Source organism: Heloderma suspectum, chromosome 2 (genome assembly GCF_057233095.1).
Source record: "Heloderma suspectum isolate Gila_16-S chromosome 2, 16-S_ref, whole genome shotgun sequence".
Classification (NCBI taxonomy): domain Eukaryota; kingdom Metazoa; phylum Chordata; class Lepidosauria; order Squamata; family Helodermatidae; genus Heloderma; species Heloderma suspectum.
This window is the reverse complement of record NC_139459.1, coordinates 222,196,657-222,219,744: the sequence shown is the minus strand read 5'-3', so window position 1 is coordinate 222,219,744 and position 23,088 is coordinate 222,196,657. Positions and strand designations below refer to the sequence as shown.

Sequence of the window (23,088 nt, the reverse complement as noted above, 5' to 3'; positions counted from 1 at the left end):
TTAGTGGGTGCAAAAAGTGAGAATGGCAGCAGCATTGTGGCAGTAGTGAGTGCACTGCCAGTATTGAGGATCCAGCAAAAGCCCAGCTCTGGATCTGGTCCTGCTGCCCTGGAGACACAAAAGAGCACAGTAGCTTCTTTCTTGGAAGGCAGCACAGACAATAATGGCAGTGACAGTCCAAGCAATGGGGCTGGAGGGGACCCACATGCCCTAATACACACCTCAGCTGATTCACATTCTCTGTTACCACTCAGAAATCCAGAGGTTTTTGGTTTTGTTAGGGCCAAGCCAGGGCTGTGAGCAGCTGGACCCAAAGCCAGACCTAAGATGTCCCCCACCCACTCCCAAATGTATGATCCCTGCTGTCCATTGCTGATGCTGGAGCTGGGAACTTGAGGTGGAGGCTTGAGCTGAAGCCAGAGGGCTGTCTCCACGGGCAATTTGCTGCAAGCTGGCTGTGTTTGGAGGTAATTTTGGTCACATGACGTTGTGGCTGGAGCCACCTCAGAGCTTTTCACAGACAAAATGGATTTCCTGAGACTACTTAGTCCGATTATTTTCCTTAAGTTGGGTTCTCCGCACTATGGTTGCTGTGTGCCCCAACCCCTGCATTGACCTCGGGTATGCTAGCCCTGCCAAGGGATGTGCCTTTCACCGTGACCCTGGTCAAGGTGTGTTTCCTTCCCTGTGTTTCCGTTCCTGTGTTTCCCAGCACGAAGGTATGTGTGTCCACTCAGAAGTAACTTGAAATAGTGCATTTAGGAGCCTTAAAGCTATGTTGAAGCTGCATGTCTTTGATGTTTGCTTTATTGCATTTTGGAAGTAATTAATGCGCAGCTTCGATTCTTCACAGCATTGGGAGCTTCAGGGGGAAGGAGAAAAGGACGTAGAGCCTGAAGGGGGGGAGCTTCTCTTATTGGTTGAGCAGCCCCTGCCAGTCTGATGACGTTCAGTTTTAATCCCCCCATGCCACCCAGAAGTATGTTACTGTGAAGTGACTTATAATGGTATGGTGCACTCATTCGTGGGTCCCTGTGCAGACCAAAGCCGATTCCTTGAAAAATCCGGGTAATCATTCACTTCTCCTTCCGTTGTCATGGAGATCCCCCCACAGGACTTGGCCTCTGTTCAAATCCCTCCTTAGCCATGAAGCTCATTGGATGGCTGTGAGTATTTCTCAGACCAGGCCACCCTGAAAGGGTGATTAGTCACCCTGAGCTCCATGAAACCAGAAGCAGGAGACACATTTAATACACTGACAGATAGCTAGCTAGCTAGCTAGCTAGCTAGACAGACAGACAGACAGACAGACAGACAGACAGACAGATACATACATAGATACATAGATCATAAATAAATGCTGCTTCTTGCTAATTAACCATGAGGAAGTTTGTGAGTAACTGATAACTTCCTTTTGTAGGAGAACCTTCATCATGAGAAAACAGAAGACCTGCTCCCTCAGGGAAACTAGAAGCTTCTAATCCAGTTTGTACAATCAAAACAAGCCACCGTGGTGTAAATAAGCCACCATGACTTGTAATGAGCTATGATTTGCATAGTCACTACCCAGCCACAGCTTATCATGTCATCTGAACCTGGACAGCATGGCTTGTTGGAGGATTAAACAACTTTCAAATAGCATATGGGCTGTTGTAGGGTTATTTGAGAGTTGTTTAACCCTCCATCAAGCCATACCGCCCAAGTTCAGATGACATGATAAGCCACAGCCAGGCAGTGATTATCGGCGGGCACTGCAGCTCGCAAGTCACCATGGCTGATTGATTGATTACATATCTGTACCGCCCATTAGCCGAAGCTCTCTGGGCAGCTCAAAACAATTAAAACTATAACATGCAAGATGATAAAAAACAATAGAAACGTTTTAAAGTTTAAAACTACAGAATAACAATAATAATAACAACCAAATAGGAGCTAGCAGCAATACAAAGGTTTAAAATACAATACCAGATTTAAAACAGAACTGGAAAAACCAAAATGCCTGGGAAAATAAAAAGGCACTGAAAAGAGCACAATGTAGGTGCCAGGTGAGACTCTCTGGGAAGCTCATTCCACGACCAAGGTACCACAGCAAAAAAGGCTCTCTTCTTAGTAGTGTGGTAAAAGTCCAAAGTCCAGTTTAGACTTTTACCACAGTAGCCACCCACCTCACTTCCTTTGTATGTGTGGGGGGGACTCCCAGAGAAGGACCACTGAAGATGATCTTAGGGTCCGGGCAGGTGTATTTGGGAAGAGACGATCCTTCAGGTAACCTGAACTCAAGCTGTTTAGGGCTTTGAATGTTAATACCAGCATTTTAAATTGGGCCTGGAAATGGACTGGTAGCTAATACAGATGGAAAAGTACTGGCATAATATGATCCCATTGGCCAGTCCCCATTAACAATCTCTCTGCCCTATTTTGGACCAGCTGGACTTTCTGGACCATTTTCAAAGGCAGTCCCGCATATAATGCACTGCAGTAAACCAGATGAGAGGTTATCAGAGCATAGATAACTGTAGCTAAGCTATCTCTGTCTAGAGAAGGACATAGTTAGTATATCATCCTAAACTGATAAAAGGTGGTCTGTGCCATCGAGCCAACCTGTGCCTCAAGTGATAGCTCTGGATCCAAGAGCACCCCAAAACTATGAACCTGATCCTTTAGGGGGAGTGCAGTCCCCTCCAGAACAGGCTGAACATCACTTAGCCAGGCAGACAAACTACCAGCCTGAAGCTATGGTGACTTGTTTTGATCATACGAACCAGCCCACTGTGTTTCACATTATTTTCTACTCACTATAGCTTAACCCCTGACAAAACAGGCCAGCCTCGTACTTGGGAATTTGACCGAAGGGCTCCATTATTGAATAAAATCTCACTGACACAGAAATCAAAGCCCCAGAAACTTCTGCGATTCAACTTTGATTAGAAATGTTCACCAGCTCAGGAGGACCCTTTTAGATATCATGGCAAATTTCCCAACTGTTGGTTTATTTGGATTTCAGAGGCAACAGAAAACATCTACAACGAAGTTACAAAATTAAAAATTGAGGCCTACAAAGTTGTCAAATTCCTGTTGATGTTTGGCACGTTGTCATGAAAATATAAAATGTGATGGCCCTGCACTGTGTGCAGCAGTTAGCCTTCTTGCATTTCTTGTTAGGAAAATGAGCTTTGTTAAGTATTAATAAAGTTCACTGATCTAGCAAGAAATATCCAGCCACGGGACATTTTCTATGTTATATTTTGAATATAAAATACTTGCAATACAAAAGTATGCAGTTGGATTGGATCCAAACTAAGTGAGTTGCGCTTCATTCCTGCTGAAATCAGTGGGAATGAAGTCATAACTAATTTGACCCATTGATTTCAGTAGGACATCAATTCAACCAAGTTAGAGAACAATCCTATGGTCCCTTGGCAAGTGTCCCAGGGACCATAGGATTGTTCAGATTCCCCCTTCCAAGGTCAGAGACAGTGCTCAGACCTCGGAAGGGAGAGTCAGAGTTCTCATCCTCCTCCTACGCCCCTTGCAGCTGGTGTGGAAAAGCGACCTCAGAGGAGGAGGAAAGGAGGTGTTCTGATGGGCGGAGACGGGAGGAGACTAGAGAGGCCAGGATACAAGTTATCCTAAGCCTCTTCCAGACTCCTTCCCTCCACTTCTGAGGTGAGGGGGCCTAAAAAGCCTGTCTAGTGAAATCTGCAGGGTGAGAGGATGGGGAGGCGAGAATCACCTCCACTGCTCCTCCTGCCCTGCATTGGATGATCAGACACCTCCAAGTTTGGGGGCTTCCAATTACCAAGGGCGCAATTGATAGGACTGCGCCATTAGAGAGCAATCCTAAATGGGGGGGGGGGTACATGGCAGATAGTCTGCCACTTCCAACGCCCTGCTGGCTCACAGGCCAGGGCAAGAGGTATGTATGGGAGGGTGCTTTTCCAGTTGATTTCGTTTCAATTACCCCATTGAAACCAACTGGAGGGGGAATTAACTAAACCAGCTCCAGACTCGCAGTTGAGGGGCCTGATCTTAGGGCCTTTCAGGAGAATGGAGGGGCTTTGAATCCAAAGCCCCCTCCTGCCTTGCCCTCAGAACACTCCATTTTGGGGCCTACCAGGAGTAGTGGGAACACTACCGGCAGTAGATTTATAGCCGTAGAATCATAGAATCATAGAATAGTAGGGTTGGAAGGGGCCTACAAGAGCATCGAGTCCAACCCACTGCTCAATGCAGGAATCCAAGTCAGAGCATCCCCGACAGATGGCTGTCCAGCCTCATCTGGAATGCCTCCAGTGTGGGAGAGCCCACCACCTCCCTAGGTAATTGGTTCCATTGTCGTATTGTTCTAACAGTCAGGAAGGTTTTCCGGATGTTCAGCTGGAATCTGGCTTCCTGTAATTTGAGCCCATTATTCCGTGTCCTGCATTCTGGGATGATGGAGAAGAGATCCTGCACTTTAAGAAGTGCAGGATCCTGGCCTTCCTCTCTGTGACAACCTTTCAAGTACTTGAAGAGCGCTATCCTATCATCCCTCAGTCTTCTCTTCTCAAGGCTAAACATGCCCAATTCTTTCAGTCTCTCTTCATAGGGCTTTGTTTCCAGTCCCCTGATCATCTTTGTGCCCTCCTCTGAACCCTCTCCAGCTTGTCTGCATCCTTCTTAAAGTGCAGTACCCAGAACTGGACATAGTACTGCAGATGAGGCCTAACCAGTGCTGAGTAGGGGAGAACTAGTACTTCCTGGGATTTGGAAGCTATGCTTCTATTAATGCAGCCCAAAATAGCATTTGCCTTTTCTGCAGCCACATCACGTTGTTGGCTCATATTCAGCTTGTGATCTACAACAATTCCAAGATGCTTCTCGCTTGTAGTGTTGTTGAGCCACGTATCCCCCATCTTGTAACTGTGCATTTGGTTTCTTTTTCCTAGGTGCAGAACTTGGCATTTATCCCTATTCAATGTCATTCTGTTGTTTTCTTCTCAGCGCTCCAGTCTATCAAGATCACTTTGAATTTTGTTTCTGTCTTCCAAAGTATTAGCTATCCTGCCCAATTTTGTGTCATCTGCAAATCTGATCAGCATTCCCTGCATCTCCTCCTCCAAGTCATTAATAAAATTGTTGAAGAGCACTGGGCCCAGGACTGAGCCCTGCAGCACCCCGCTTGTTACCTCTCACCAGTTTGAGAAATTCCAATTGATAAGCACTCTTTGAGTCCGATTCTGTAGCCAACTGTGGATCCACCGGATCGTTGTTTCATCTAGCCCACTTTGAGCTAGTTTGCTCACCAGGATATCATGGGGCACTTTGTCGAAAGCTTTGCTGAAGTTGAGGTATGTTATGTCCACAGCATTCCCATGGTCCACAAGGGAGGTTACCTGATCAAAAAATGAGATCAGATTCATCTGGCAGGATTTGTTCTTGATAAATCCATGTTGGCTTTGAGTAATCACTGCATTGTTTTCAAGATGCTTACAGATGGATTGCTTTATAATCTGCTCCAGAATTTTCCCAGGGATTGATGTAAGACTGACTGGTCTGTAGTTCCCAGGTCCCTCCTTTTTGCCCTTTTTGAAGATAGGGACATTAGCCCTCCTCCAGTCATCTGGCACTTCACCCGTCCTCCATGATTTCTCAAAGATAATAGACAGGGTTCTGAAAATTCTTCTGCCAGTTCCTTTATTACTCTGGTCACCGATCTACATTGCGCCCGCCATCGCAATGAATTCGGTGTCCTGTCGGGTTAAACACTCTTGCATTAAAACGTGATTATTCACACTCACCCATTTTTCCCATTGCAGTGCTTCATCGAATGCGCAAGCTTGGTTCACACTTGAGCGCTGTGCTGTTTTCCTGCTGTTTTCCTGCACGCGCTTGTCTGATCTCGGATGCTAAGCGGGGTCGGCCCCGGTCAGTAGTTGGATGGGAGACCGCATGGGAATCAGGTTTCCTGCACTGAGCAGGGGGTTGCGGTATCCCTTCAAATTAGACTAAGTTTTACCCCCTCCTATCCCCCGCTCAGGATGGTTTTTTTTTTTTTAAATTAAGGCGTTATCCTTGCAGAATCGGGGCTTCTCCGCAATGTTTTTTTTTCTAATTGAGGCATGATCTTTGAAGCTTCGAAGTTGTGAAGCTTCACAACTTCGAATCTTTGAAGATCATGCCTCAATTAGAAAAAAAAAACATCGCGGAGAAGCCCTGATAGACCCTCTTTCGGGAGAAGACTGAGCCAAAGTAAGAACTGAGCACGTCTGCCTTTTCTTTGTCATCTGTTATCATTTTGCCATCCTTATTTAATAGCTGGACCACCATTTCTTTCCTCTGCCTTTTACTATGCACGTAGCTGAAGAAACCTTTTTTGTTGCTTTTAGCATCCCTCGCTAACCTCAGCTCATTCTCAGCTTTAGCCTTCCTGACGCTATCCCTGCAATTCTGTGCTATCTGCCTGTACTCTTCCTTTGTTGCTTGTCCTTCCTTCCACTTCCTGTATGTGTCCTTTTTTGTTTTCAGGTCATCCCTAAGCTTTTTGTGAAGCCACATTGGCTTCTTCTGTTGTCTTCCACCTTTTCTTCTTGTTGGAATTGTTTGTAATTGTGCCTTGAGAATTTTCTATTTAAAAACTCCCACCCATCTTGGACTCCTTTTCTCATTAGCATCACTTGCCATGGGACCTTACTGATCATTGTTCTGAGTTGGCTTTCCTAAAATCCAGGGTACATGTTTGGCTATACTTGGCTTTTGCTTCCCTTAGAACCAAGAACTCAAGTACAACATGGTCGCTTTCCCCCAGAGTTCCTGTAACTGCTACTTTACCCACTAAGTCATCTCTGTTGGTTAGGATCAAGTCAAGGATAGCCGATCCTCTAGTTCCTTCCTCTACTTTCTGTAGGAGGAAGTTATCTGCCACACAAGTCAGGAATTTCCTGGAGGGGACATGTTTTGCAGAATTTGTCTCCCAACAAATATTGGGGAAATTGAAGTCCCCCATTGCTACTACATCATGCTTCCTTGAAACATTGGCTATTTGCTTTTCAAAAGTTTCGTCCTCGTCCTCTCCTTGACTGGGTGGCCGGTAGTAGACTCCGACCACCAGGTTCCTTTTATTCTTTGCTCCGTAGAGTTTTCCATGGGCATAACTGAAGCCTCTAGGGTGGATGTGCTCCCCCTGCCAGCGGAGCTCCTTTCCACACTGACAGAGGGTGCCTCAGTCCCACCCTAATCACCCTATCAGCTGTTCTGGGAATTAGGATTGCTTTGTCAGCTTGGATCCAACTCATTAAATTTTAGAGGCCATTTACAAAAAATCTTCAGAGAGTTCATGTATGTAAAGAAAAGGAACCGTTTCTCTATGAAATCATCAGGAATCACTTTTGATTTCTACGAATCACATCCTGAAGTGCCACATGAATGACAAAACAGTAACTACTACCCAGCCAATACAGCAGACTTGGATTTCAAGATCTTTATTTTGCAAAATGAAGGACTAAATAGGACTGTGAAATCTCACATGGATGAACCACTGGATAAAATATGAAAATAGCTGATCGTGTATTTTAAGTGTTAAAACACCCAGCAATTTTAGATTATGTAATCTTTGCGGTCTCTGTGTTTAAATACCAGTCAGTTTCGGTAAGGGTGAAACATGGTACATTTATATCTCGTTTTGGCTTAGTTTAGTGTTTATTAGGGGGGTTCCTCTTTCCTTTGCAAAAGCACTCCAGAAAAACAAGTCACTGGAGAACAACCAAGGGAGCAGTGAACAAGATACAAATCTTATATTTAACCATGAGCATGGCACTCCACCCAATCTAACTTTTATATGGCCAAAATCAGCTCTAGATCAGTTTTTCCAGAGATCAGAGTTGATCTCATGCCATCTGTATTCATCAAGCAGATGGGAAGAAGTTAAGAACACAAGCTATGTCATGGATCTGTACTCATCCCTTTTTGGTCAGATATATAAGCTTCCTCAATAAATGATGCTCAGGAGCAACCACTTCTTACTTCCTGCGGAAGCCGGCTGTGCAGTGTTGATTGGCTAACTGGTGTGGCAATTGCCAAAGCTACCTCCCCCCAATTCCCATCCAGCTGTGCAGCGTACAGATTGGCTGGCCCTTGTAGCAAACATGAAGCCAGCCACCCCAGCCCAAACCATGTTTCATATTACAAAGAAAAGGAAAGAACCCCCCCCCCCCCTCACAACAACATGCAGAATAAGCTTTTAAAGCAGGGACAGGCAGACTTCAGGTTTGAAGGATATACTTTGTTTTTTTACCAGATCCATCAACTGGAGCCAGGTGCAAAATAGTGAATCCAGTGGGCAGATGTATACTAAGCATGAAGGAACAGGGTGTCTCACTGAGCACATGCTCAGCTCCGGAATTTGTGATCAGTACCAGAACCAAGCTCACAAGTTCTTTCACACAAAATCCACTCTTGGTCCCCCCCCCCCCACACACACAATTGTTCTTTTTCAGCAACTAAATTTAGTAAAGGGAGGGGAGCTTTTAAATTATGGCTATTGTTAGACAATTTGGCAGGGGTTTCTAATTCTCATCTACTGCAAATCACCCAGAGATCTACCAGTAGAGCCTAATCTGTCTTCTGTCTATCTCTGATTTTAACATGCCAGGCTTGTGCATGCAAAAAGACAAAAGCTTGTGCAAGGGAGTGGGGCAGAGGAGGAGAAGCTAAAAAATAGGCATTGGATTTGGAGCCAAGTTCATGTGTCATTAGGGGAGTGAAGGCAGGGGTAGGAAGAGCTCATTCCAAAGCAGGAAAAAACCCTGATTTATGTAGGTAGGAAGCTCACAGGTAGAGCAAGAAGACATAAAAGTAGTGCATATTCAATTACATTATTGTTTGGCAAAAGAACAGAGTGAACTTTATTACCATTCCACCACCTATTTTATACAGGTTTCCTCTCCTGTCATATTCCTGACATGAAAATCAGCTGATCTGGAGTGAAGTGGTAGAAATCTGAAAAGGTTAGAGATGCTTTTGACTTGTGAACCCAATGAACTTCCATTCTGTACTGACAGTGCCAGCTTAGAAGAACAGACTCAGCATTTCAAGGATTCTTTTTGGGGGGCCAGTTCCTCATCTGCTAACTGAGTGCATGGCTGAGTTCACACAACACACTAACCCACACTCAGTGGTTGAGTGTGGGTTGTTGTTGAACCATAGGTTATCGTGTTGTCTGAATGCAGCACATATTCCAAAGGGTGGCTTGCTAACCATGCAGTGTGGCTTGTTAACCACCCTGAACAACGCAACAACTAATGATGGGTTCTCAAAGTGGCTTGTTTGAGAAAAATAAGCCACACTGCATGGTTAACAAGCCACCCTGCCGAAAGTGCCCTATGTTCCCACAGTATAACAACCCATGGTTCAAGATCAACCCACACTCAACCACTGAGTGTGGGTTAGTGTGTTGTGTGAACCCAGGCAATGTCTAGATTACATATGTAAATCAATTCAAAACCTATTTAACTCTTCTCAGTCCCAACAGAGGAACTCTAACTATGGCTTTTGTGGTGGGTTTGGGATCCCTAGAGAAGAATCCTCCAGGATTATGCTGGAGGTCAGGAAGAATGCATTTGGGGGGCCAGATTAGGCCTTCAGGTGGCTAAGTGCCTATCCCAACTCTGCTTCTTTTCAGGCATGTTATTATACCAGTTGTGAAAACCAGCACATAAAAGCATGATCCAAAATAAATTGGACAGAAAGGGGGGAAATGTGCAAAGCGAAATCACAATTCCAGCAAAGATCTTTTGGGAGCAGGATTATGAGTTTCTGAGCATAAGATCAGATCATTTCTGGCCTAGCCTACAGAAATCGCTGTTGTGTCTCTTACACTGCAGGCATCATTCACATCCATGAAAACTAAATAGATAGAGTGAAGGGCTTACACAACCACAGAGTGAAAAGTTAGATTTATGAATCAAGGGATGTTTGGGTTTCTGGTGAAAGCCACAGGAATAATGAAGATAGAGTGAATCCAAGGGCCATTATGCTGTCTAGAAGAATGTATTGCCTGTGGTGGTGAAATGACTACACTGGACAAGATTCTATAAAGCTGATAATTACTTCAGAGCACAGCGGTGGCCTCTTCTCTTTGAGAGGAGCATCTCTGAAAGACTTTGATAAATCAAAGGCAGGGCTGCTGAAATCAAGATAACAATGTTACAGAAAAGGACAAGCAGCTGTCTAGAGAAGGTCAACAGCAATGGCTTAATGCTCAGGCTGAAATGGAAACAGCCCTTCTGTTGCTAGCTAGCTTGTCCATTTTCTCCTCTCTCTTTTTGTGCCAGCCTTTTGAAGAACAGGTAGAAGAGATGGATAGGATAGAGAGGAGGAGGACTGGGCCAGGCATGCTGGCAGGGGCAGCAGGGGGAGGGAATCCACCGCATTTTGCTTGTTTTATGTTCAGAGAGGCTAGCGGGTCTCTAGAAGGTCTACATTAAAAGGCAGGCTAGATAGAGCAACACAGGGAGCTGCCTTGTACTGAGTCAGACCGTTGGCCCCTCTAGCCCAGTACTGTCGACACTGGCTGGCAGCAGCTGTCCAGGGTTGCAGGCAGGAGTTTTCCCGGCCCTACCTGGAGCTTGAACCTGTGACCTTCTGCGTGCAAAGTAGGTGCTCTACCACTGAGCTATGGCCCCTCCCTTCATAGGTCACACAGAAAGAGGCAGAGTAAATTTATACTTCCACAGAAAGAAAGAAAGAAAGAAAGAAAGAAAGAAAGAAAGAAAGAAAGAATTTCTGTGCCAGTTCAAACCTAAAGTGTCCCCCATACTTGAATAGCTACCCAGCAGAATAGGGTTTTAAATCTGGTTGAACAAATGACAAGAGTAGGGTACACTTGAACTTAACAAACATGATAGAAGTGAAACCCAAAGAAGTGTAGGCATTATTATTATTTACATTTCTATACTGCCCAATAGCCAAAGCTCTCTGGGCGGTTTACAAAGATATTGTGCAAAGCAGATATTGTTGCCAAAGGCATTGGCAGCAAGGATACATGGGGCAGAAGAAGAGCTGAGATTTGGACTGGCACCATCTCCCATAAGTCAGTGGCTTTTAGAACTTGGAAAATCAGTGCTGTGCTCCCCAAAACTAGGTCCTCCAGAGTAGCTCATTGGCCAAAAGTTGAGCCTACCAAGACCTGAAGGGCGCTGAATTCTTATTCTGGGAAATTTATTTATTTAGTAGTATTTACAACATCCCTCTGCCTGGTCAACTGGACCTCAACTGCCACTCATCCCGCAGCACCACTCTGTTGTTGCTTGTGCAAATTTGTTTACCTCATTACACATAATTAAGAACACTAACGGCACAATCCTACACATGTTTCGACAGAGAAAAGGCCTACAACTCCCAGCATGCCCCAGCCAGCATGACTGTCTGGGGCATGCTGGGAGTTGTATGCCTTTTCTCTGTCTAAACATGCATAGGATAGCGCCCTTAGTGTGGTTTAGTTACCCATTCCCATCTATAAACCACATCATTGTATTCATAATTCAAAGAGCACTGGAAGAGTAGGGGTTTCCAACCTTTCCAATGCTTGTTTAGGAATGAAGCAAAAGTTTACGCTGCAGTAGTGACTATGCCCCAGCTCAGTCAATCAGTTCCTAAGAGCCATGGTTTAGGATGATAATTGGGAATGGGCTACAGTGAGCCTCAGGCTCACATGCTCCCCTGCCCCCTCTCCTCCTTTGTGCATGACAGGAGGAGAGCAAGAGCTTCTACTTTCACTTCAGTACAAACACAGTTCCATGTTACGTACACACTCAGGGAATTGTGATTTCTTCTATCACGCAGAACACTGAACTAAATTCTGAACTATGCTTTAGGTGACCTTGTGTGTAGTTGTTTAGGATTGTTACACTGATGTAGGTTTTCTAGGACTTCAGTCAAATTGGACTTTCTTTGAAAAGGAGGCCTCCTGTTCATTACCATATTCTCTAGTAAATCGAACAGTGGTTGCTCTTCCATCACCAATGCCAATAGCATTGTGTGGCCAAACACTGATAATACTGATAATAAAAAATATCTTCTGGGGTGCTTGGACCATGCTTCTCTAATCATGGAGAGTTATACACATTGGTGGGTAAGGTGACTAAAGCATTAGGCACACAGTAACTGCTGGTACAAATGGTGGGCACAATCCAGCATTGTCCCATTGATATAAACTAAATGACTCGTGTCCTGTTCCATAGCTTTTAGTGGAATTTTAATTGTGACTAACTGTTGCTGGATTGTGCCCATTGTACCTTTTTAAGCAAACTACTGGGAGCTCGTAAGTATTCGATTGTGGGGGATACAGATAAGTTACTTTTTAGGTTGTGCCTCCATCACGGGGAAACTGGTTTTACTGGTTCAACGTCCGATTCTCCTCTCTGCTTGCACCACGACTGCTAATGTTATTGGGAGTTGGTAAGACGGCTGTAGACTATGACTTTTGTACCCTGCCTCTAACATCACATAGCAACCCCACCCACCCTGGCCTGGTCAACTTTGGAGACAAACATTTCCTTTTGAAACAAAGTAGAGGAAAACAAGTTTCTCTCCTGCAGCAAAGCTAGCTCCATTCTACCAAAGGTTGTTTAAACAACTGTTACCCTGCTGTTCCAAGATCGAGGCTGGCAGGCAGACAACTCTCAGAGGACGTTATTCTAGTCATTCTTATGAACTGTCATATTTACCATTGCTGATAACTCCTTTCGATTCCTTTCTGAGTTCTTACTCTCCACCTCCATGAAAGCAGAAAAGAAACACTCCTGATGCAATCCATGGGGAGCATCTATGCAGTCTATTGTGCAATTCATATAAGGCATTGACAGACATTCCTGTTGGATTGTACTCTCTCTTGCTTGCATATGAATGAACAACACCAGTATATGATCGGGCCATAATTTCAGCACATTTAGGGGTGGCATTTGACTTAGTAGAGGTTGATAGTAGTAGTGTATATGAGGGTTGGGCTAGTTTTCATGATGTTAATACACACACACACACACACACACACACACACCTGTTCGCTTGTTATAGCCAGGGTTGTTATGCTAAAAAAACAACAACCAGTCAATAATTCTGTGCCAAAGTTGAAGCTAGATCCAGTAAGCAAATTTGTACCTGAATTTGCTTATCTTGCAGAATTTATTCATGGACTAGTCTCTGCAAGTCATGGTATAGGGCAAAGAACTATGCAGGACACTGCAGCCTTAAAAAGCCAGTTCAGCACACACATATATCCCAGGTTCTATGATTTCACTACCCATTGCCAGACTAACACACATTCAAACTTACTTACATGGCCTTAAAGACTCAAAACTTGGTTTTAAAAACATATAAAATAAAGCTAAGATTCTCAGGGTGCTTCATTCTGCAATGAGTCCCCAGTTCCACATACTAGTGGAATCATACAATACATACAGGCTTGTGTATAGCTTTTTGTTCATGGTCAAAAACCAAAGTTCTTGGTTTTAAGAGGCTCATGGTTTAAACTTTGCCCAGTGTACAGAGGCCTGTTTAGATCCATCCTAAATAGTTCCAGATGCATTGACAGAAGAAAGAAGGTTGCCAAATATAGTTTACCCATTTATAAACTTGCAAGTGTTGGAATAATATTGGAAAGATTATGATGCTAGGCTTCAGTCCCCTGACAAAACATTTTATAATGAGTTCACTTCTCCAGCATACTGAACAAATCTCCAATTCCAAACACATAGGAACCCAAGGGCACATTCCCAGTGCTTGCCACAGTCTTGCACCTTAATGACATTATTTCCCAACTTCTGCTGTTGATTAACGGCACAATCCACAAATCTAGGTCCCCCGAGTCAACCCTACTTGTTACACAACAGCATGATTCTTATCTAAATCCCATTCATTTCAAGGTGGCTTCTGGAAAAAGGATTTCCCAATGGATGGATTGTGCTCAAAAACTATGGCTTGGACCCAAAGTTAAGTTAACTGAAGGATGTCTATGGAAGGAAAGTTTCCCATCCCCTCTCACACCCCTGCCGCCATCTCTGCCCCCCCATCCCCGGAAGGTCGAAGGGTCTGAGTTCTGAACAACGTAGGATGAAGCGTGATGGTAGAGGGGGGAGGAGGTGAAATAAATATTTCCTTCCATGAACTTCCTTAATTTAACTTTTTTTAGGATCCAAGCCAGATTTGGGGCAATTTCCCCCTGCCCTCAGCAGCCCCCACACCCCATCTCACATTGTTCAGGAGGGCCCCCAACCCCTCAGAGAGGCTTTTTAAGGGCAAAGGTAGCTGCAGGGGGTGGAGGGAGCAGGAAAGTGTCCTCCCATGAACTTCCTTAAGTTAACTTATAGATTCCAAGTCCATGTTCCCAAAATGCTTACAGAAGAAAGGCCAAAGGGAAGACAGAACTGCATGAAAAGACATCTTTGTCCATGTTTATAGCCTGAAAGGCAAAAGAAGAGGCTTAGGATGGAATTAATCAGAGAAGGAATTTTGTGGAATTAGTATTCTAGCATCTGTTTTTTATCCATTTTAATTGTGCATGTTATGCCATAGCAAATATTAAATTTTGCAAAGCCTTGCAACAATATACAATGATAGCTTTTCGATGCCAAACTTGGATTCGCAGGACTGTTTTGTCCCACCATGCAGTGATCTCCCCCCTCCCACCTGTCCCATGGTGAAATCCACACACAAGCTAGCTCAAAGGAACAGTTCAACAAGAGCATCACTCCCTGGCCAACATTCAGTAGGCGGATGCTAATATAGCTGAACTTCAAGAGATGCAAAATCGTAGAGCAGATAATAAAGCATGCCTGCAGGGTCAGATAGTTGTTTCCATTTCCAGTATTCAGGCCATGAGTGCTGTTGTTTATGTAGCCAAAACAGCACCACCCACACCAAGAAGGGAGGTCTCCAAAGACTTGGGTGAACCTCAAGGTTTGCAGAAGCACCAAAAAAATCTTTAGGAAAAATCTCTAAGCGGGGGGGGGGGGGGCGCTCTGAAAGCAGCTCATGCTCAGTGGCCCATCAAATACTATTGCGGGGGGAACCAGAAGAATGAATGGAATGGAGCGGCTGGAAACCTGAACAGAAAACACTCCACACTGCAACATTTTGTTGCAGGTCCCACTTGTACATACCTAATATACGTCTGTCCCTCACAGTCTTCATGCACTAGAATCCTCAGCCTGTACTAGTTCCCTCCCTGTTTGCACCACAGACAGCAATAGTTATGGGCTCAACGTGACTCATTCAGTTTGTATGAATTGACATGCATTATATAAAAGCACATGCAGCTACCTTCTCTAAGTCAAACTAAAGGTCCATTTAGCCCAGTGCTGTTTAACCTGTCTGACAGCGACTCTCCCAAGGTCTCAAGCAAACATTCTTCCCAGATGCCAGACCTGCTGCCTGAGATTCATTTTTAAAACTGGAAACACCAGGGACTGAATCTCACACTGTGTAAATACATCAGTGTAAAAACACAACCACTTAGCAGTGGCAGGAAACAGCCATTTCATTGCAGGCTTCTCCCATGCCACACAGTGCCTTCTTTGAAAAGGCACACTTCCCGAGCTTCCAGGTTAGCACTACGGAGCTAAACTAGGAACATCTGGAGCTCTTGTGTGGATGCAGTCATATAAATTCCGGTGGCTAATTATGCATGCATCACCAAAAAGGAAGTCAAAAGAGGACAAAGATTTGCATACAATTTGCATATGCTCATGTATACATACAGATGTAAATGTAGAAATAATTACCATAATTGAAATAGAAATACAATACTTCTCACCATAATGGGGAAGCGTGTGGCTAGGTGACCCATGTGCCTGCTCAGTCTGCTGTCCAGGTACTGTTGATGGGCAACTTTAAGGTCCCTACTCTCCTTTTTTACAGTTCTTTATCTTTAAACCAGACTTGGATTGAACTGTCTTTCAAATAGAGGATTACTGGGTTCACACAACACGATAACCCACACTGAGGGGTTGAATATAGATTGAGAGTGGTGGTCGTTGAACTGTGAGTTGTTGTGCAGATAAATCCAGCAGCGATAACAAAGCATAGTGTGTTAATCACGAACAACCCACAGTTCACAACCCAGCAACAAACCATGGGCTCTTTTTATGGGTTGTTTGTGGTTAACAAGCCATGGTTTCTTATCGTGGCTAGGTTCAGACAACACAACAACCCACCTTTCAACAACAAACCACAGTCAACCCATATTCAACCTTTAATGTGGGTTATCATGTGATGTGAACCCAGCTGATGCCTTCAAATGTTGTACTGTCCTCTCTGACAGTCCTTCAAATTCTGGACTGTCCTTTGTCAAGTAGCACACATATATACATAGATCTAATAGTGAGCCCTAGCGAGTATCATTTCATCGATCTTTCTGTCCTGAGGCAAGAAATCCAATACCAATGCAAGAGCTCTAACATGGAACAGATGTTTTATAAGGCAGAGCAGAAACATTGTCATAACACAGTTTGAGCAGAAACCCACATTCACAGAATTTAAACCTGGCAAATTTGAATTCTGTATGTCCAGTTAAGTGACATTTGAAAAAGTGCAGTGCAAGGTGGGCAACCCGTGGGCCTCAGGAAATTCCCCTGCAGCCCATGGGTGCACTGGCTCTGCCCCATTTTCTCTCCTGCACCTCTTCTGCTGTATCTTTTTTCCTGTGATGCCTAAAATGAACTTCTTTGCCCTCCAAACTCTGTGGTTTGTCAAGAATAACATTGAGAGGCACACAATAGAGTACGGTGTCTTTTGCTGCTCTAGCCTGCTGTATTTCATGGTTTCTCTCTCAAGAACATTCCACCCAGCTCTGGGGCATGATGGCACTTATATCTTGCCCAGCTTTGAGACAGGTAGCTCTCTCTCTTTCTCTCCACCCCAGCCCAGCCCTTTTCCTCCGCTTTCTCAACGCAGTGCCCCAAGGAAACACATAGCTTAACTGCAGCTGCTCCAAATTGGGGCAGGGGGGTGGTACCAGGCCAGGACCATTTTGTACTTGTGAAGTGGCCTGAGAAAAACTTGGAGGAAGATGTCAATGTGGGGTTCCTGCTTAGTAATCCCAATTTAGCCAAGCAGTGAAGAAAGGCACCTGCCTAAGTAACTCTTTGTTTTGCGGTTTCTAATGCTTTTTTGCCTGCTTCTCCATAATTTGGACGTTTGTGCTCCCCTTCTTTTCATTTTTTTTAAATAAAGGAGGCTGCCTAGATTGCTTGGGTAATAATTACCTGTCTTTCTAAAAAGGGCCCTACTTTTGGGACTGTAGCAGGGCAATCCTAACAGAAAAAACGGAGGTAGTATGTGGACTTGGAGCCCTTGCTTGCAGAATGAAACACTAGACAGACTTGTTCTGAGCCCTTGACTCCCATGCAGATGTACCTAGGAGTTTAAAAGCAAACAAACCCTGACACGTGCACTGCTTATTTTGTCAAAAGCAAACTTCATAGACTGGCATTTGTATTTAATTTGGCTAAAGAAAACAGCAAAGAAAAAGGAAAGGAAGCAGTTCCTTTTCTGTTTCATTTTACAAACAGCTTAATCCTCCTCCCCACCCCTCAATCTCTAGTCTTTTTTTTTTTTTTTTGTCCTTCCTTTTGCTGCCACACACTCTTCACACATCAAAACCTATTTTAGGCTGGCTGATGAATCCCAGATGTCTAGGGAAGGCAGCAGGAGCTACGGTTATTCCATTCGCGACTTCACACGGCTTTCCTGGCAACCTCCTGTGTGAGATTCAGCCAAGTGGGAAGAGCACAATAAAGTGGGAAACAAGAGTCTTCTTCTCAGTAATGACATGTGTGTGTGCGTGTGTGTGTGCGTGTGTATGTAAAAGGCTGCTGGAGGAGCAAATCAGGATCTCAAAGAGCTGAGGTGACACTGGAGTGAAGGAGTGGGGCCTGCATGTGTACCTATTTCTGCCTGCACCAGGGTGAAACTACAGATGAGGTGGGTGGGTCTAGCAAGGTGTTTGCTTGAAGTTCAAGCAATGCAGGCATCAGGGGACAACCTTTGGAACCACATGGCTAATATATTCTGCAGTGGTGGAAGCAGCTATTCAAGAGTTTCTGGTGTTTGGAATGGGGAGGAGGGTTCAGGTGTATAGCTGGAGGAACCCTGCTGAAATTCTAACTCACTCACAGAAGATATTATTCAAGTACCCAGCCATGGATCTCACTGGGCGACTTTCCTGGTTCGCACATAATGCTAACCCATGGTTTATTTAACTCAGGGCTTGTTGCCTCACCCAGGGTTTGTCTGGCAGACAACAACCCATGTTTAAACAAACTGGACTTCACAACCCATCAGCAAACCCTGGGTTCTCTTTCTGGGTTGTTTGTGGTTAACAAATCATGGTTTGTTAGAGCAGCCATGTTCACACATCACAACAACCCAGTATTTAACAATCTGTACCATGGGTTAGTGTTATGTGTGAACCAGGCCAATATCTCTCAATATCTCAATTTGGGAGGACAAGGTGGGGGAGGAGAACCATGTACACTATCTTGAGCTCCAAGGTCCTAAGCAAACAGCTCTCATAAAGTAAAGAGTAGAGCATGAACCATCCTTGATGGGTGCAATTCTCCTGCACAAGCTTCACTGAAGTTTATGGGAATTGTGCAAGGAACTTGTTTGTGCTCTTACAAACCTCAGATTTGCATGAACTGAATGTTATCTCATTGCTGGTTTCTGTTTATTCTGTAATTAGCTAAACTGTGGAAAAGTCATTATTCTTAGATTTTTTAAGAAATCATTTTAAAATGATACATTAGCATACGGCCCTGATCTGAATTTCCCATATGCATCAGCATGCAAGAACCTACATTTATGTACCCACCTAGCAGATGGTTGGCACTGCACCAATCACCTGTTGGAGAGAAAAGGAGAAAAGAGGGGTTCTGGATTTAGTCTCCCCATCCCAGTCCCTACAATGTCATGAGTGCTGTTAAAGGGCATCATCCATCGCTGCTGATAAAGGCCTTTGGGAGGTTTTCCTGCACAAGACACACTGAAATGAGCAGGAGCTGTACAAGAGCACAATAGTGTTCTGTTATTCCCACATGAAGCTGAAGGCGCTGACCATCTGTGTGGTGCTACAAAAATGCCCCCAGTCTGGCCGCTGGAACCCCAAAGTGCAGTAGTAGGCATCAGGTGAATGGTACACTTGGCACACATTTTTGCGCAAAGCATCTGATTCTGAAGGTGATCTGCCTGCAAGAGGTTTTTCCACACATCCATCCCCCTTGCTTGATCGTGGGCAACTGTGCATACACTGTGTCCAGGCTTAGAACAAATATAACACTGCTGTGTGCAACAACTGCTTGTTAACCCCCACCCCTGGTACCCAAGGAGTGGTACATAAGGCAGCTGTAAGAGCTGGATGCAGCTTGGAGATAAATGATACTTGAAGAAAATATGTTGATCGTGGTGTGTTTCCAATGGTTATGCAAACTGCCTTCCACTTGTGCACTGGATACAACGCTATATTCCCCCCCACACACATAAGTTAGTGGACATCATTTCTCCTGCCCCTTTTTTATTCTCACAACAACCCTGTGAGGTAGGCTGAGAGAGAATGAGAGGTCCAAGGTCATCCAGTGACTTTAAGGGCTGAGTGGAGAGATTTGAACCTGGCTCTCCCTGATCCGACCCTGACACCACTAGACCACCCTGCAAAAGCTCTACCTAGCCATTAAAAAAAGAGAGTGGGAGCCTTCTTTTCTTCCCCAGGCATGTGTTGGCCCACCTTACCTCAAACTAAGGACCAATTCACTCATTCGTGTGTACAACTCGATATGCAATGACTTATGGCTGAACTAAATGTATGAACTGTCCCCATGGAGAGTATTGTGTTTGAGGTGATATTGGGCCAATATAAAAGCCCTGTCTGTGGAATTTGATATCCAGTGGCTGCAACGCACATGCTATCCATTACTCGATGTTGCAGTCACTGAGTGATGAACATGCATATGTGAACTCAACCTAAGGGGGACAGATTGAGTCCACACTTGCAGCAGAATGATGAATAGAATAGAATAGAATAGAATAGAATAGAATAGAATAGAATAGAATAGAATAGAATAGAATGTACCATTGCAGGTGTGTGGTAGGGTCCACTTTATAATGTTCTCCAATGTAAAAAACACACACACACAAATGAAAATACCCATTAACTCCTCAAGAGTCCCTAAAAATAGCCTATTGACTTCTCTGATCACCTGAGGCCTGCTGCAGCAGTGGTATAAGAGTGGCACAGAGTTCACTTACAGGTGGCATGATACCTAGACGGGCCTCACTGTCGGGGGCCCTGTTTGGAGACATCTAGCCTCTCAACAGACCTCCCTCAGACTGACTTGGCTTTCCTTTTCTTTCTCTCCTTAATGGCACTCTGCAGGTTTTTTGTCAACTTCCCATCTGCCAAGCAGTACTTCAGCCAATTCAAGCACATGGAGGACCCACTAGAGATGGAAAGGAGTCTGCAGCTGCGTAAACACGCCAGGAGGGTCATGGGGGCTATTAACAGTGTGGTGGAGAACATCTATGATTCAGAAAAGGTCTCCTCTGTCCTAGCCTTGGTGGGCAAGGCACATGCTGTCAAGCACAAAGTCGAACCAGTCTACTTTAAGGTAAAGACAAAGCCACGGCCTTTGGTCCTTAATAGATAACAGAAAACCAAGCACAGACCTTTAAATAAAGCAGACAAAAAAAAGCAGCTATACTGTGCTGGTTGTTGTTGTTGTTGTTGTTGTTAATTATTATTATTACATTTATATCCTGCCTTTTTTCCTCTTGCAAGGAGCCCAAGGCGGCTTACATCCCCCTCCCCTGCCCGCTTCTGCATTTTATCCTCACAACAACCCTGTGACGTAGGTTGGGCTGAGAGTCAGTGACTGGTCCAAACTCCTCCAGTGAGCTTCATGGCCACGTGGGGACTAGAACCTGGATCTCCTGAGCCCTAGTCCAACATTCTAACCACTACACCACACTGACTCTCACTGGTTGTTCGCTCTGGCTGGGTCATTTCATACACTAGTACTCACAGATCACAGTGTGGCATAAGCAAAGAGCAAATATGGTACAGAAAGGTGTTTGCAGAGCCAACTGCTCCAAATTACTCAAGCAAACTAGTCTCACCCACAGTTTTGGCTGCATCTGGTTAGTTGATAGATTAAACAACCTATCCATCTATCTCTTAGGCCCTGTGCCCTATCATAACTATATCTAAGTGCATGTGACTGAAATAAACACATATCCTTCTTGCCTTGTTTATTCAGCTAACGCCCATTCCTTTGTTTTCTCCCTTGGGCTGAATTTTAGATTGTAAATTCCTCTGTAAAATACAATCAAGTTGACAGAATAACAACCAAGTTGGCAGAGATTGTTAAAAGTGTTTCCCCAACCTGATGCCCTTTAGATGTTTTGGGCTACAAATTCCATCATCCCTGGCCATTGGCCATACTGGCTAGGGTTGATGGGAATTGAAGTCCAAAACGTCAGGAGAACCCCGGGCTGGGGAAGGCTAAACCTATGTAACTGTCCTGTTCTAGGTTAGCTCAAGGCTCCAGGGGAGACTCTTTGAAGCAATGGCACTTACTGGCAGGGCAGGGTCACATCTGATAGAGCAGAGTTACATCAGGGAGTGCAGGATCACAACAGACTGAACCTTGGGCAGTTCACTGTGGCAGGTGCTGGCTGCCAGAGAGGGGACTGAGGCCAGGGAACATAATGATAACTATGTTTACACAACATAACATGGAATCCAGATATCTAGCACAGCATTTTGTAGCAATAAATGAATAAAACTCCTTTTAAAACTTTTTTTTCTTTATTTTAAGAACAGCAAGCTTCTGGTTCTCATGGTTAGAGAGCAAAGCTTGAAAACATGCAAGTAGTGTCTGAGTGTCTGACAAATGCTTCAAGAGCAGAAGAGGGATGCATGCAAGGAGTTTTCATGATGGGGTGAGGGGGTGAGGGCAGGAACAATAGCGTTTCCACTTCTACTGTTCATTCCCCTTTATCTAAGAGAACCCAATATACTTACTTTTACTTTGGGCATTTCTACATGAGGTTTTTATCCTGCACCTTTACGAGGGCTTCTGCTTCTAGATTTTTTGTGGAATTAAGCTCGCCTCCTTTACACATGCCTTTTTTCCAGGCGATTTCTTTCTCTGCTTTTTGTTATACAACCAGTAGATGATGCTGTGGTACAGCAGAATTGTGCAATTACCCTTGACTCTCATTCCACCATTTCTAAATAATATCAGACTTTCCTCATTTGGAAAAAAACGTGATAATGGTTGCAAAGCACGGGAGAGGCCCTAGAGGATGTATAAAGGACCTGCAAACTACCGTGAATGAGCAGTCACGAGTGCACAATAAAAGCCTCATGTAGAAAGGCTCTTTTAGAGGGCAATTAGAAATAGTGAACAATAACAGATACTAGATCAGTTGCTCAAAGCATCTATACAGCACATGGGGCTTTTCTACACAAGGCATTTATTGTGCGCTCATCATTCCCTACTTATGGTTGTTTATGGGTTCTTGAGATGACGTCATGACCCTCCAATTTAGCTTCTGCACCTAACGAGCACTTTCAGCAAGTTTTTTTGAGGGAAAATGCAGCATTTAATTATGAAAGCGAAAGAACTCGGTTTAAATTTGTAGTGTAGAAATGCGTATTGTGCAACTAAATACTTTAAAATGACAAATGCTGGAAGTGGACAACAGTGAGTGCAGTACTCTGCATAGTCCCTTTGCTGTTGTGATTCCTGAAACATCCAGATTTAGCTATTTGTCACATGAAACTGGACTGGAGGGGCCATTTATTTATTTATTATATTTATTTATTAAGTTTATTAATCGCCCATCTGGCTGGTCACCCCAAATAACATTGCTAAGTTATGACTGCTTCCATTCCTTTTATTTTGGATCTCTAGTAGAATGGTGTGCCAGCTGGGGGCCCTCCTGATCAGAGATAGCCTGCCCACAGTCACCTGTGCTCTGGTAATCTCCAAATGGGACTACTGGGCAGAATCCAATGTGGTGCTTACATCCCCACCAATTCCTTTCCGCAAACAATGG

The 23,088-nt window shown here is 44.4% G+C and overlaps 1 protein-coding gene across 2 annotated transcripts in view; it reads left to right on the top strand.

The window, feature by feature from the left end:
- CYGB (cytoglobin) overlaps window positions 1-23,088 on the top strand; it is a 77,410-nt gene that overhangs the window by 18,800 nt on the left and 35,522 nt on the right. For both annotated transcript variants that reach the window (XM_084838198.1, XM_084838197.1), the window contains exon 2: window positions 20,402-20,633. In XM_084838198.1, the coding sequence (XP_084694324.1) occupies window positions 20,402-20,633 (232 nt within the window). The remainder of the gene's footprint in view (window positions 1-20,401; window positions 20,634-23,088) is intronic.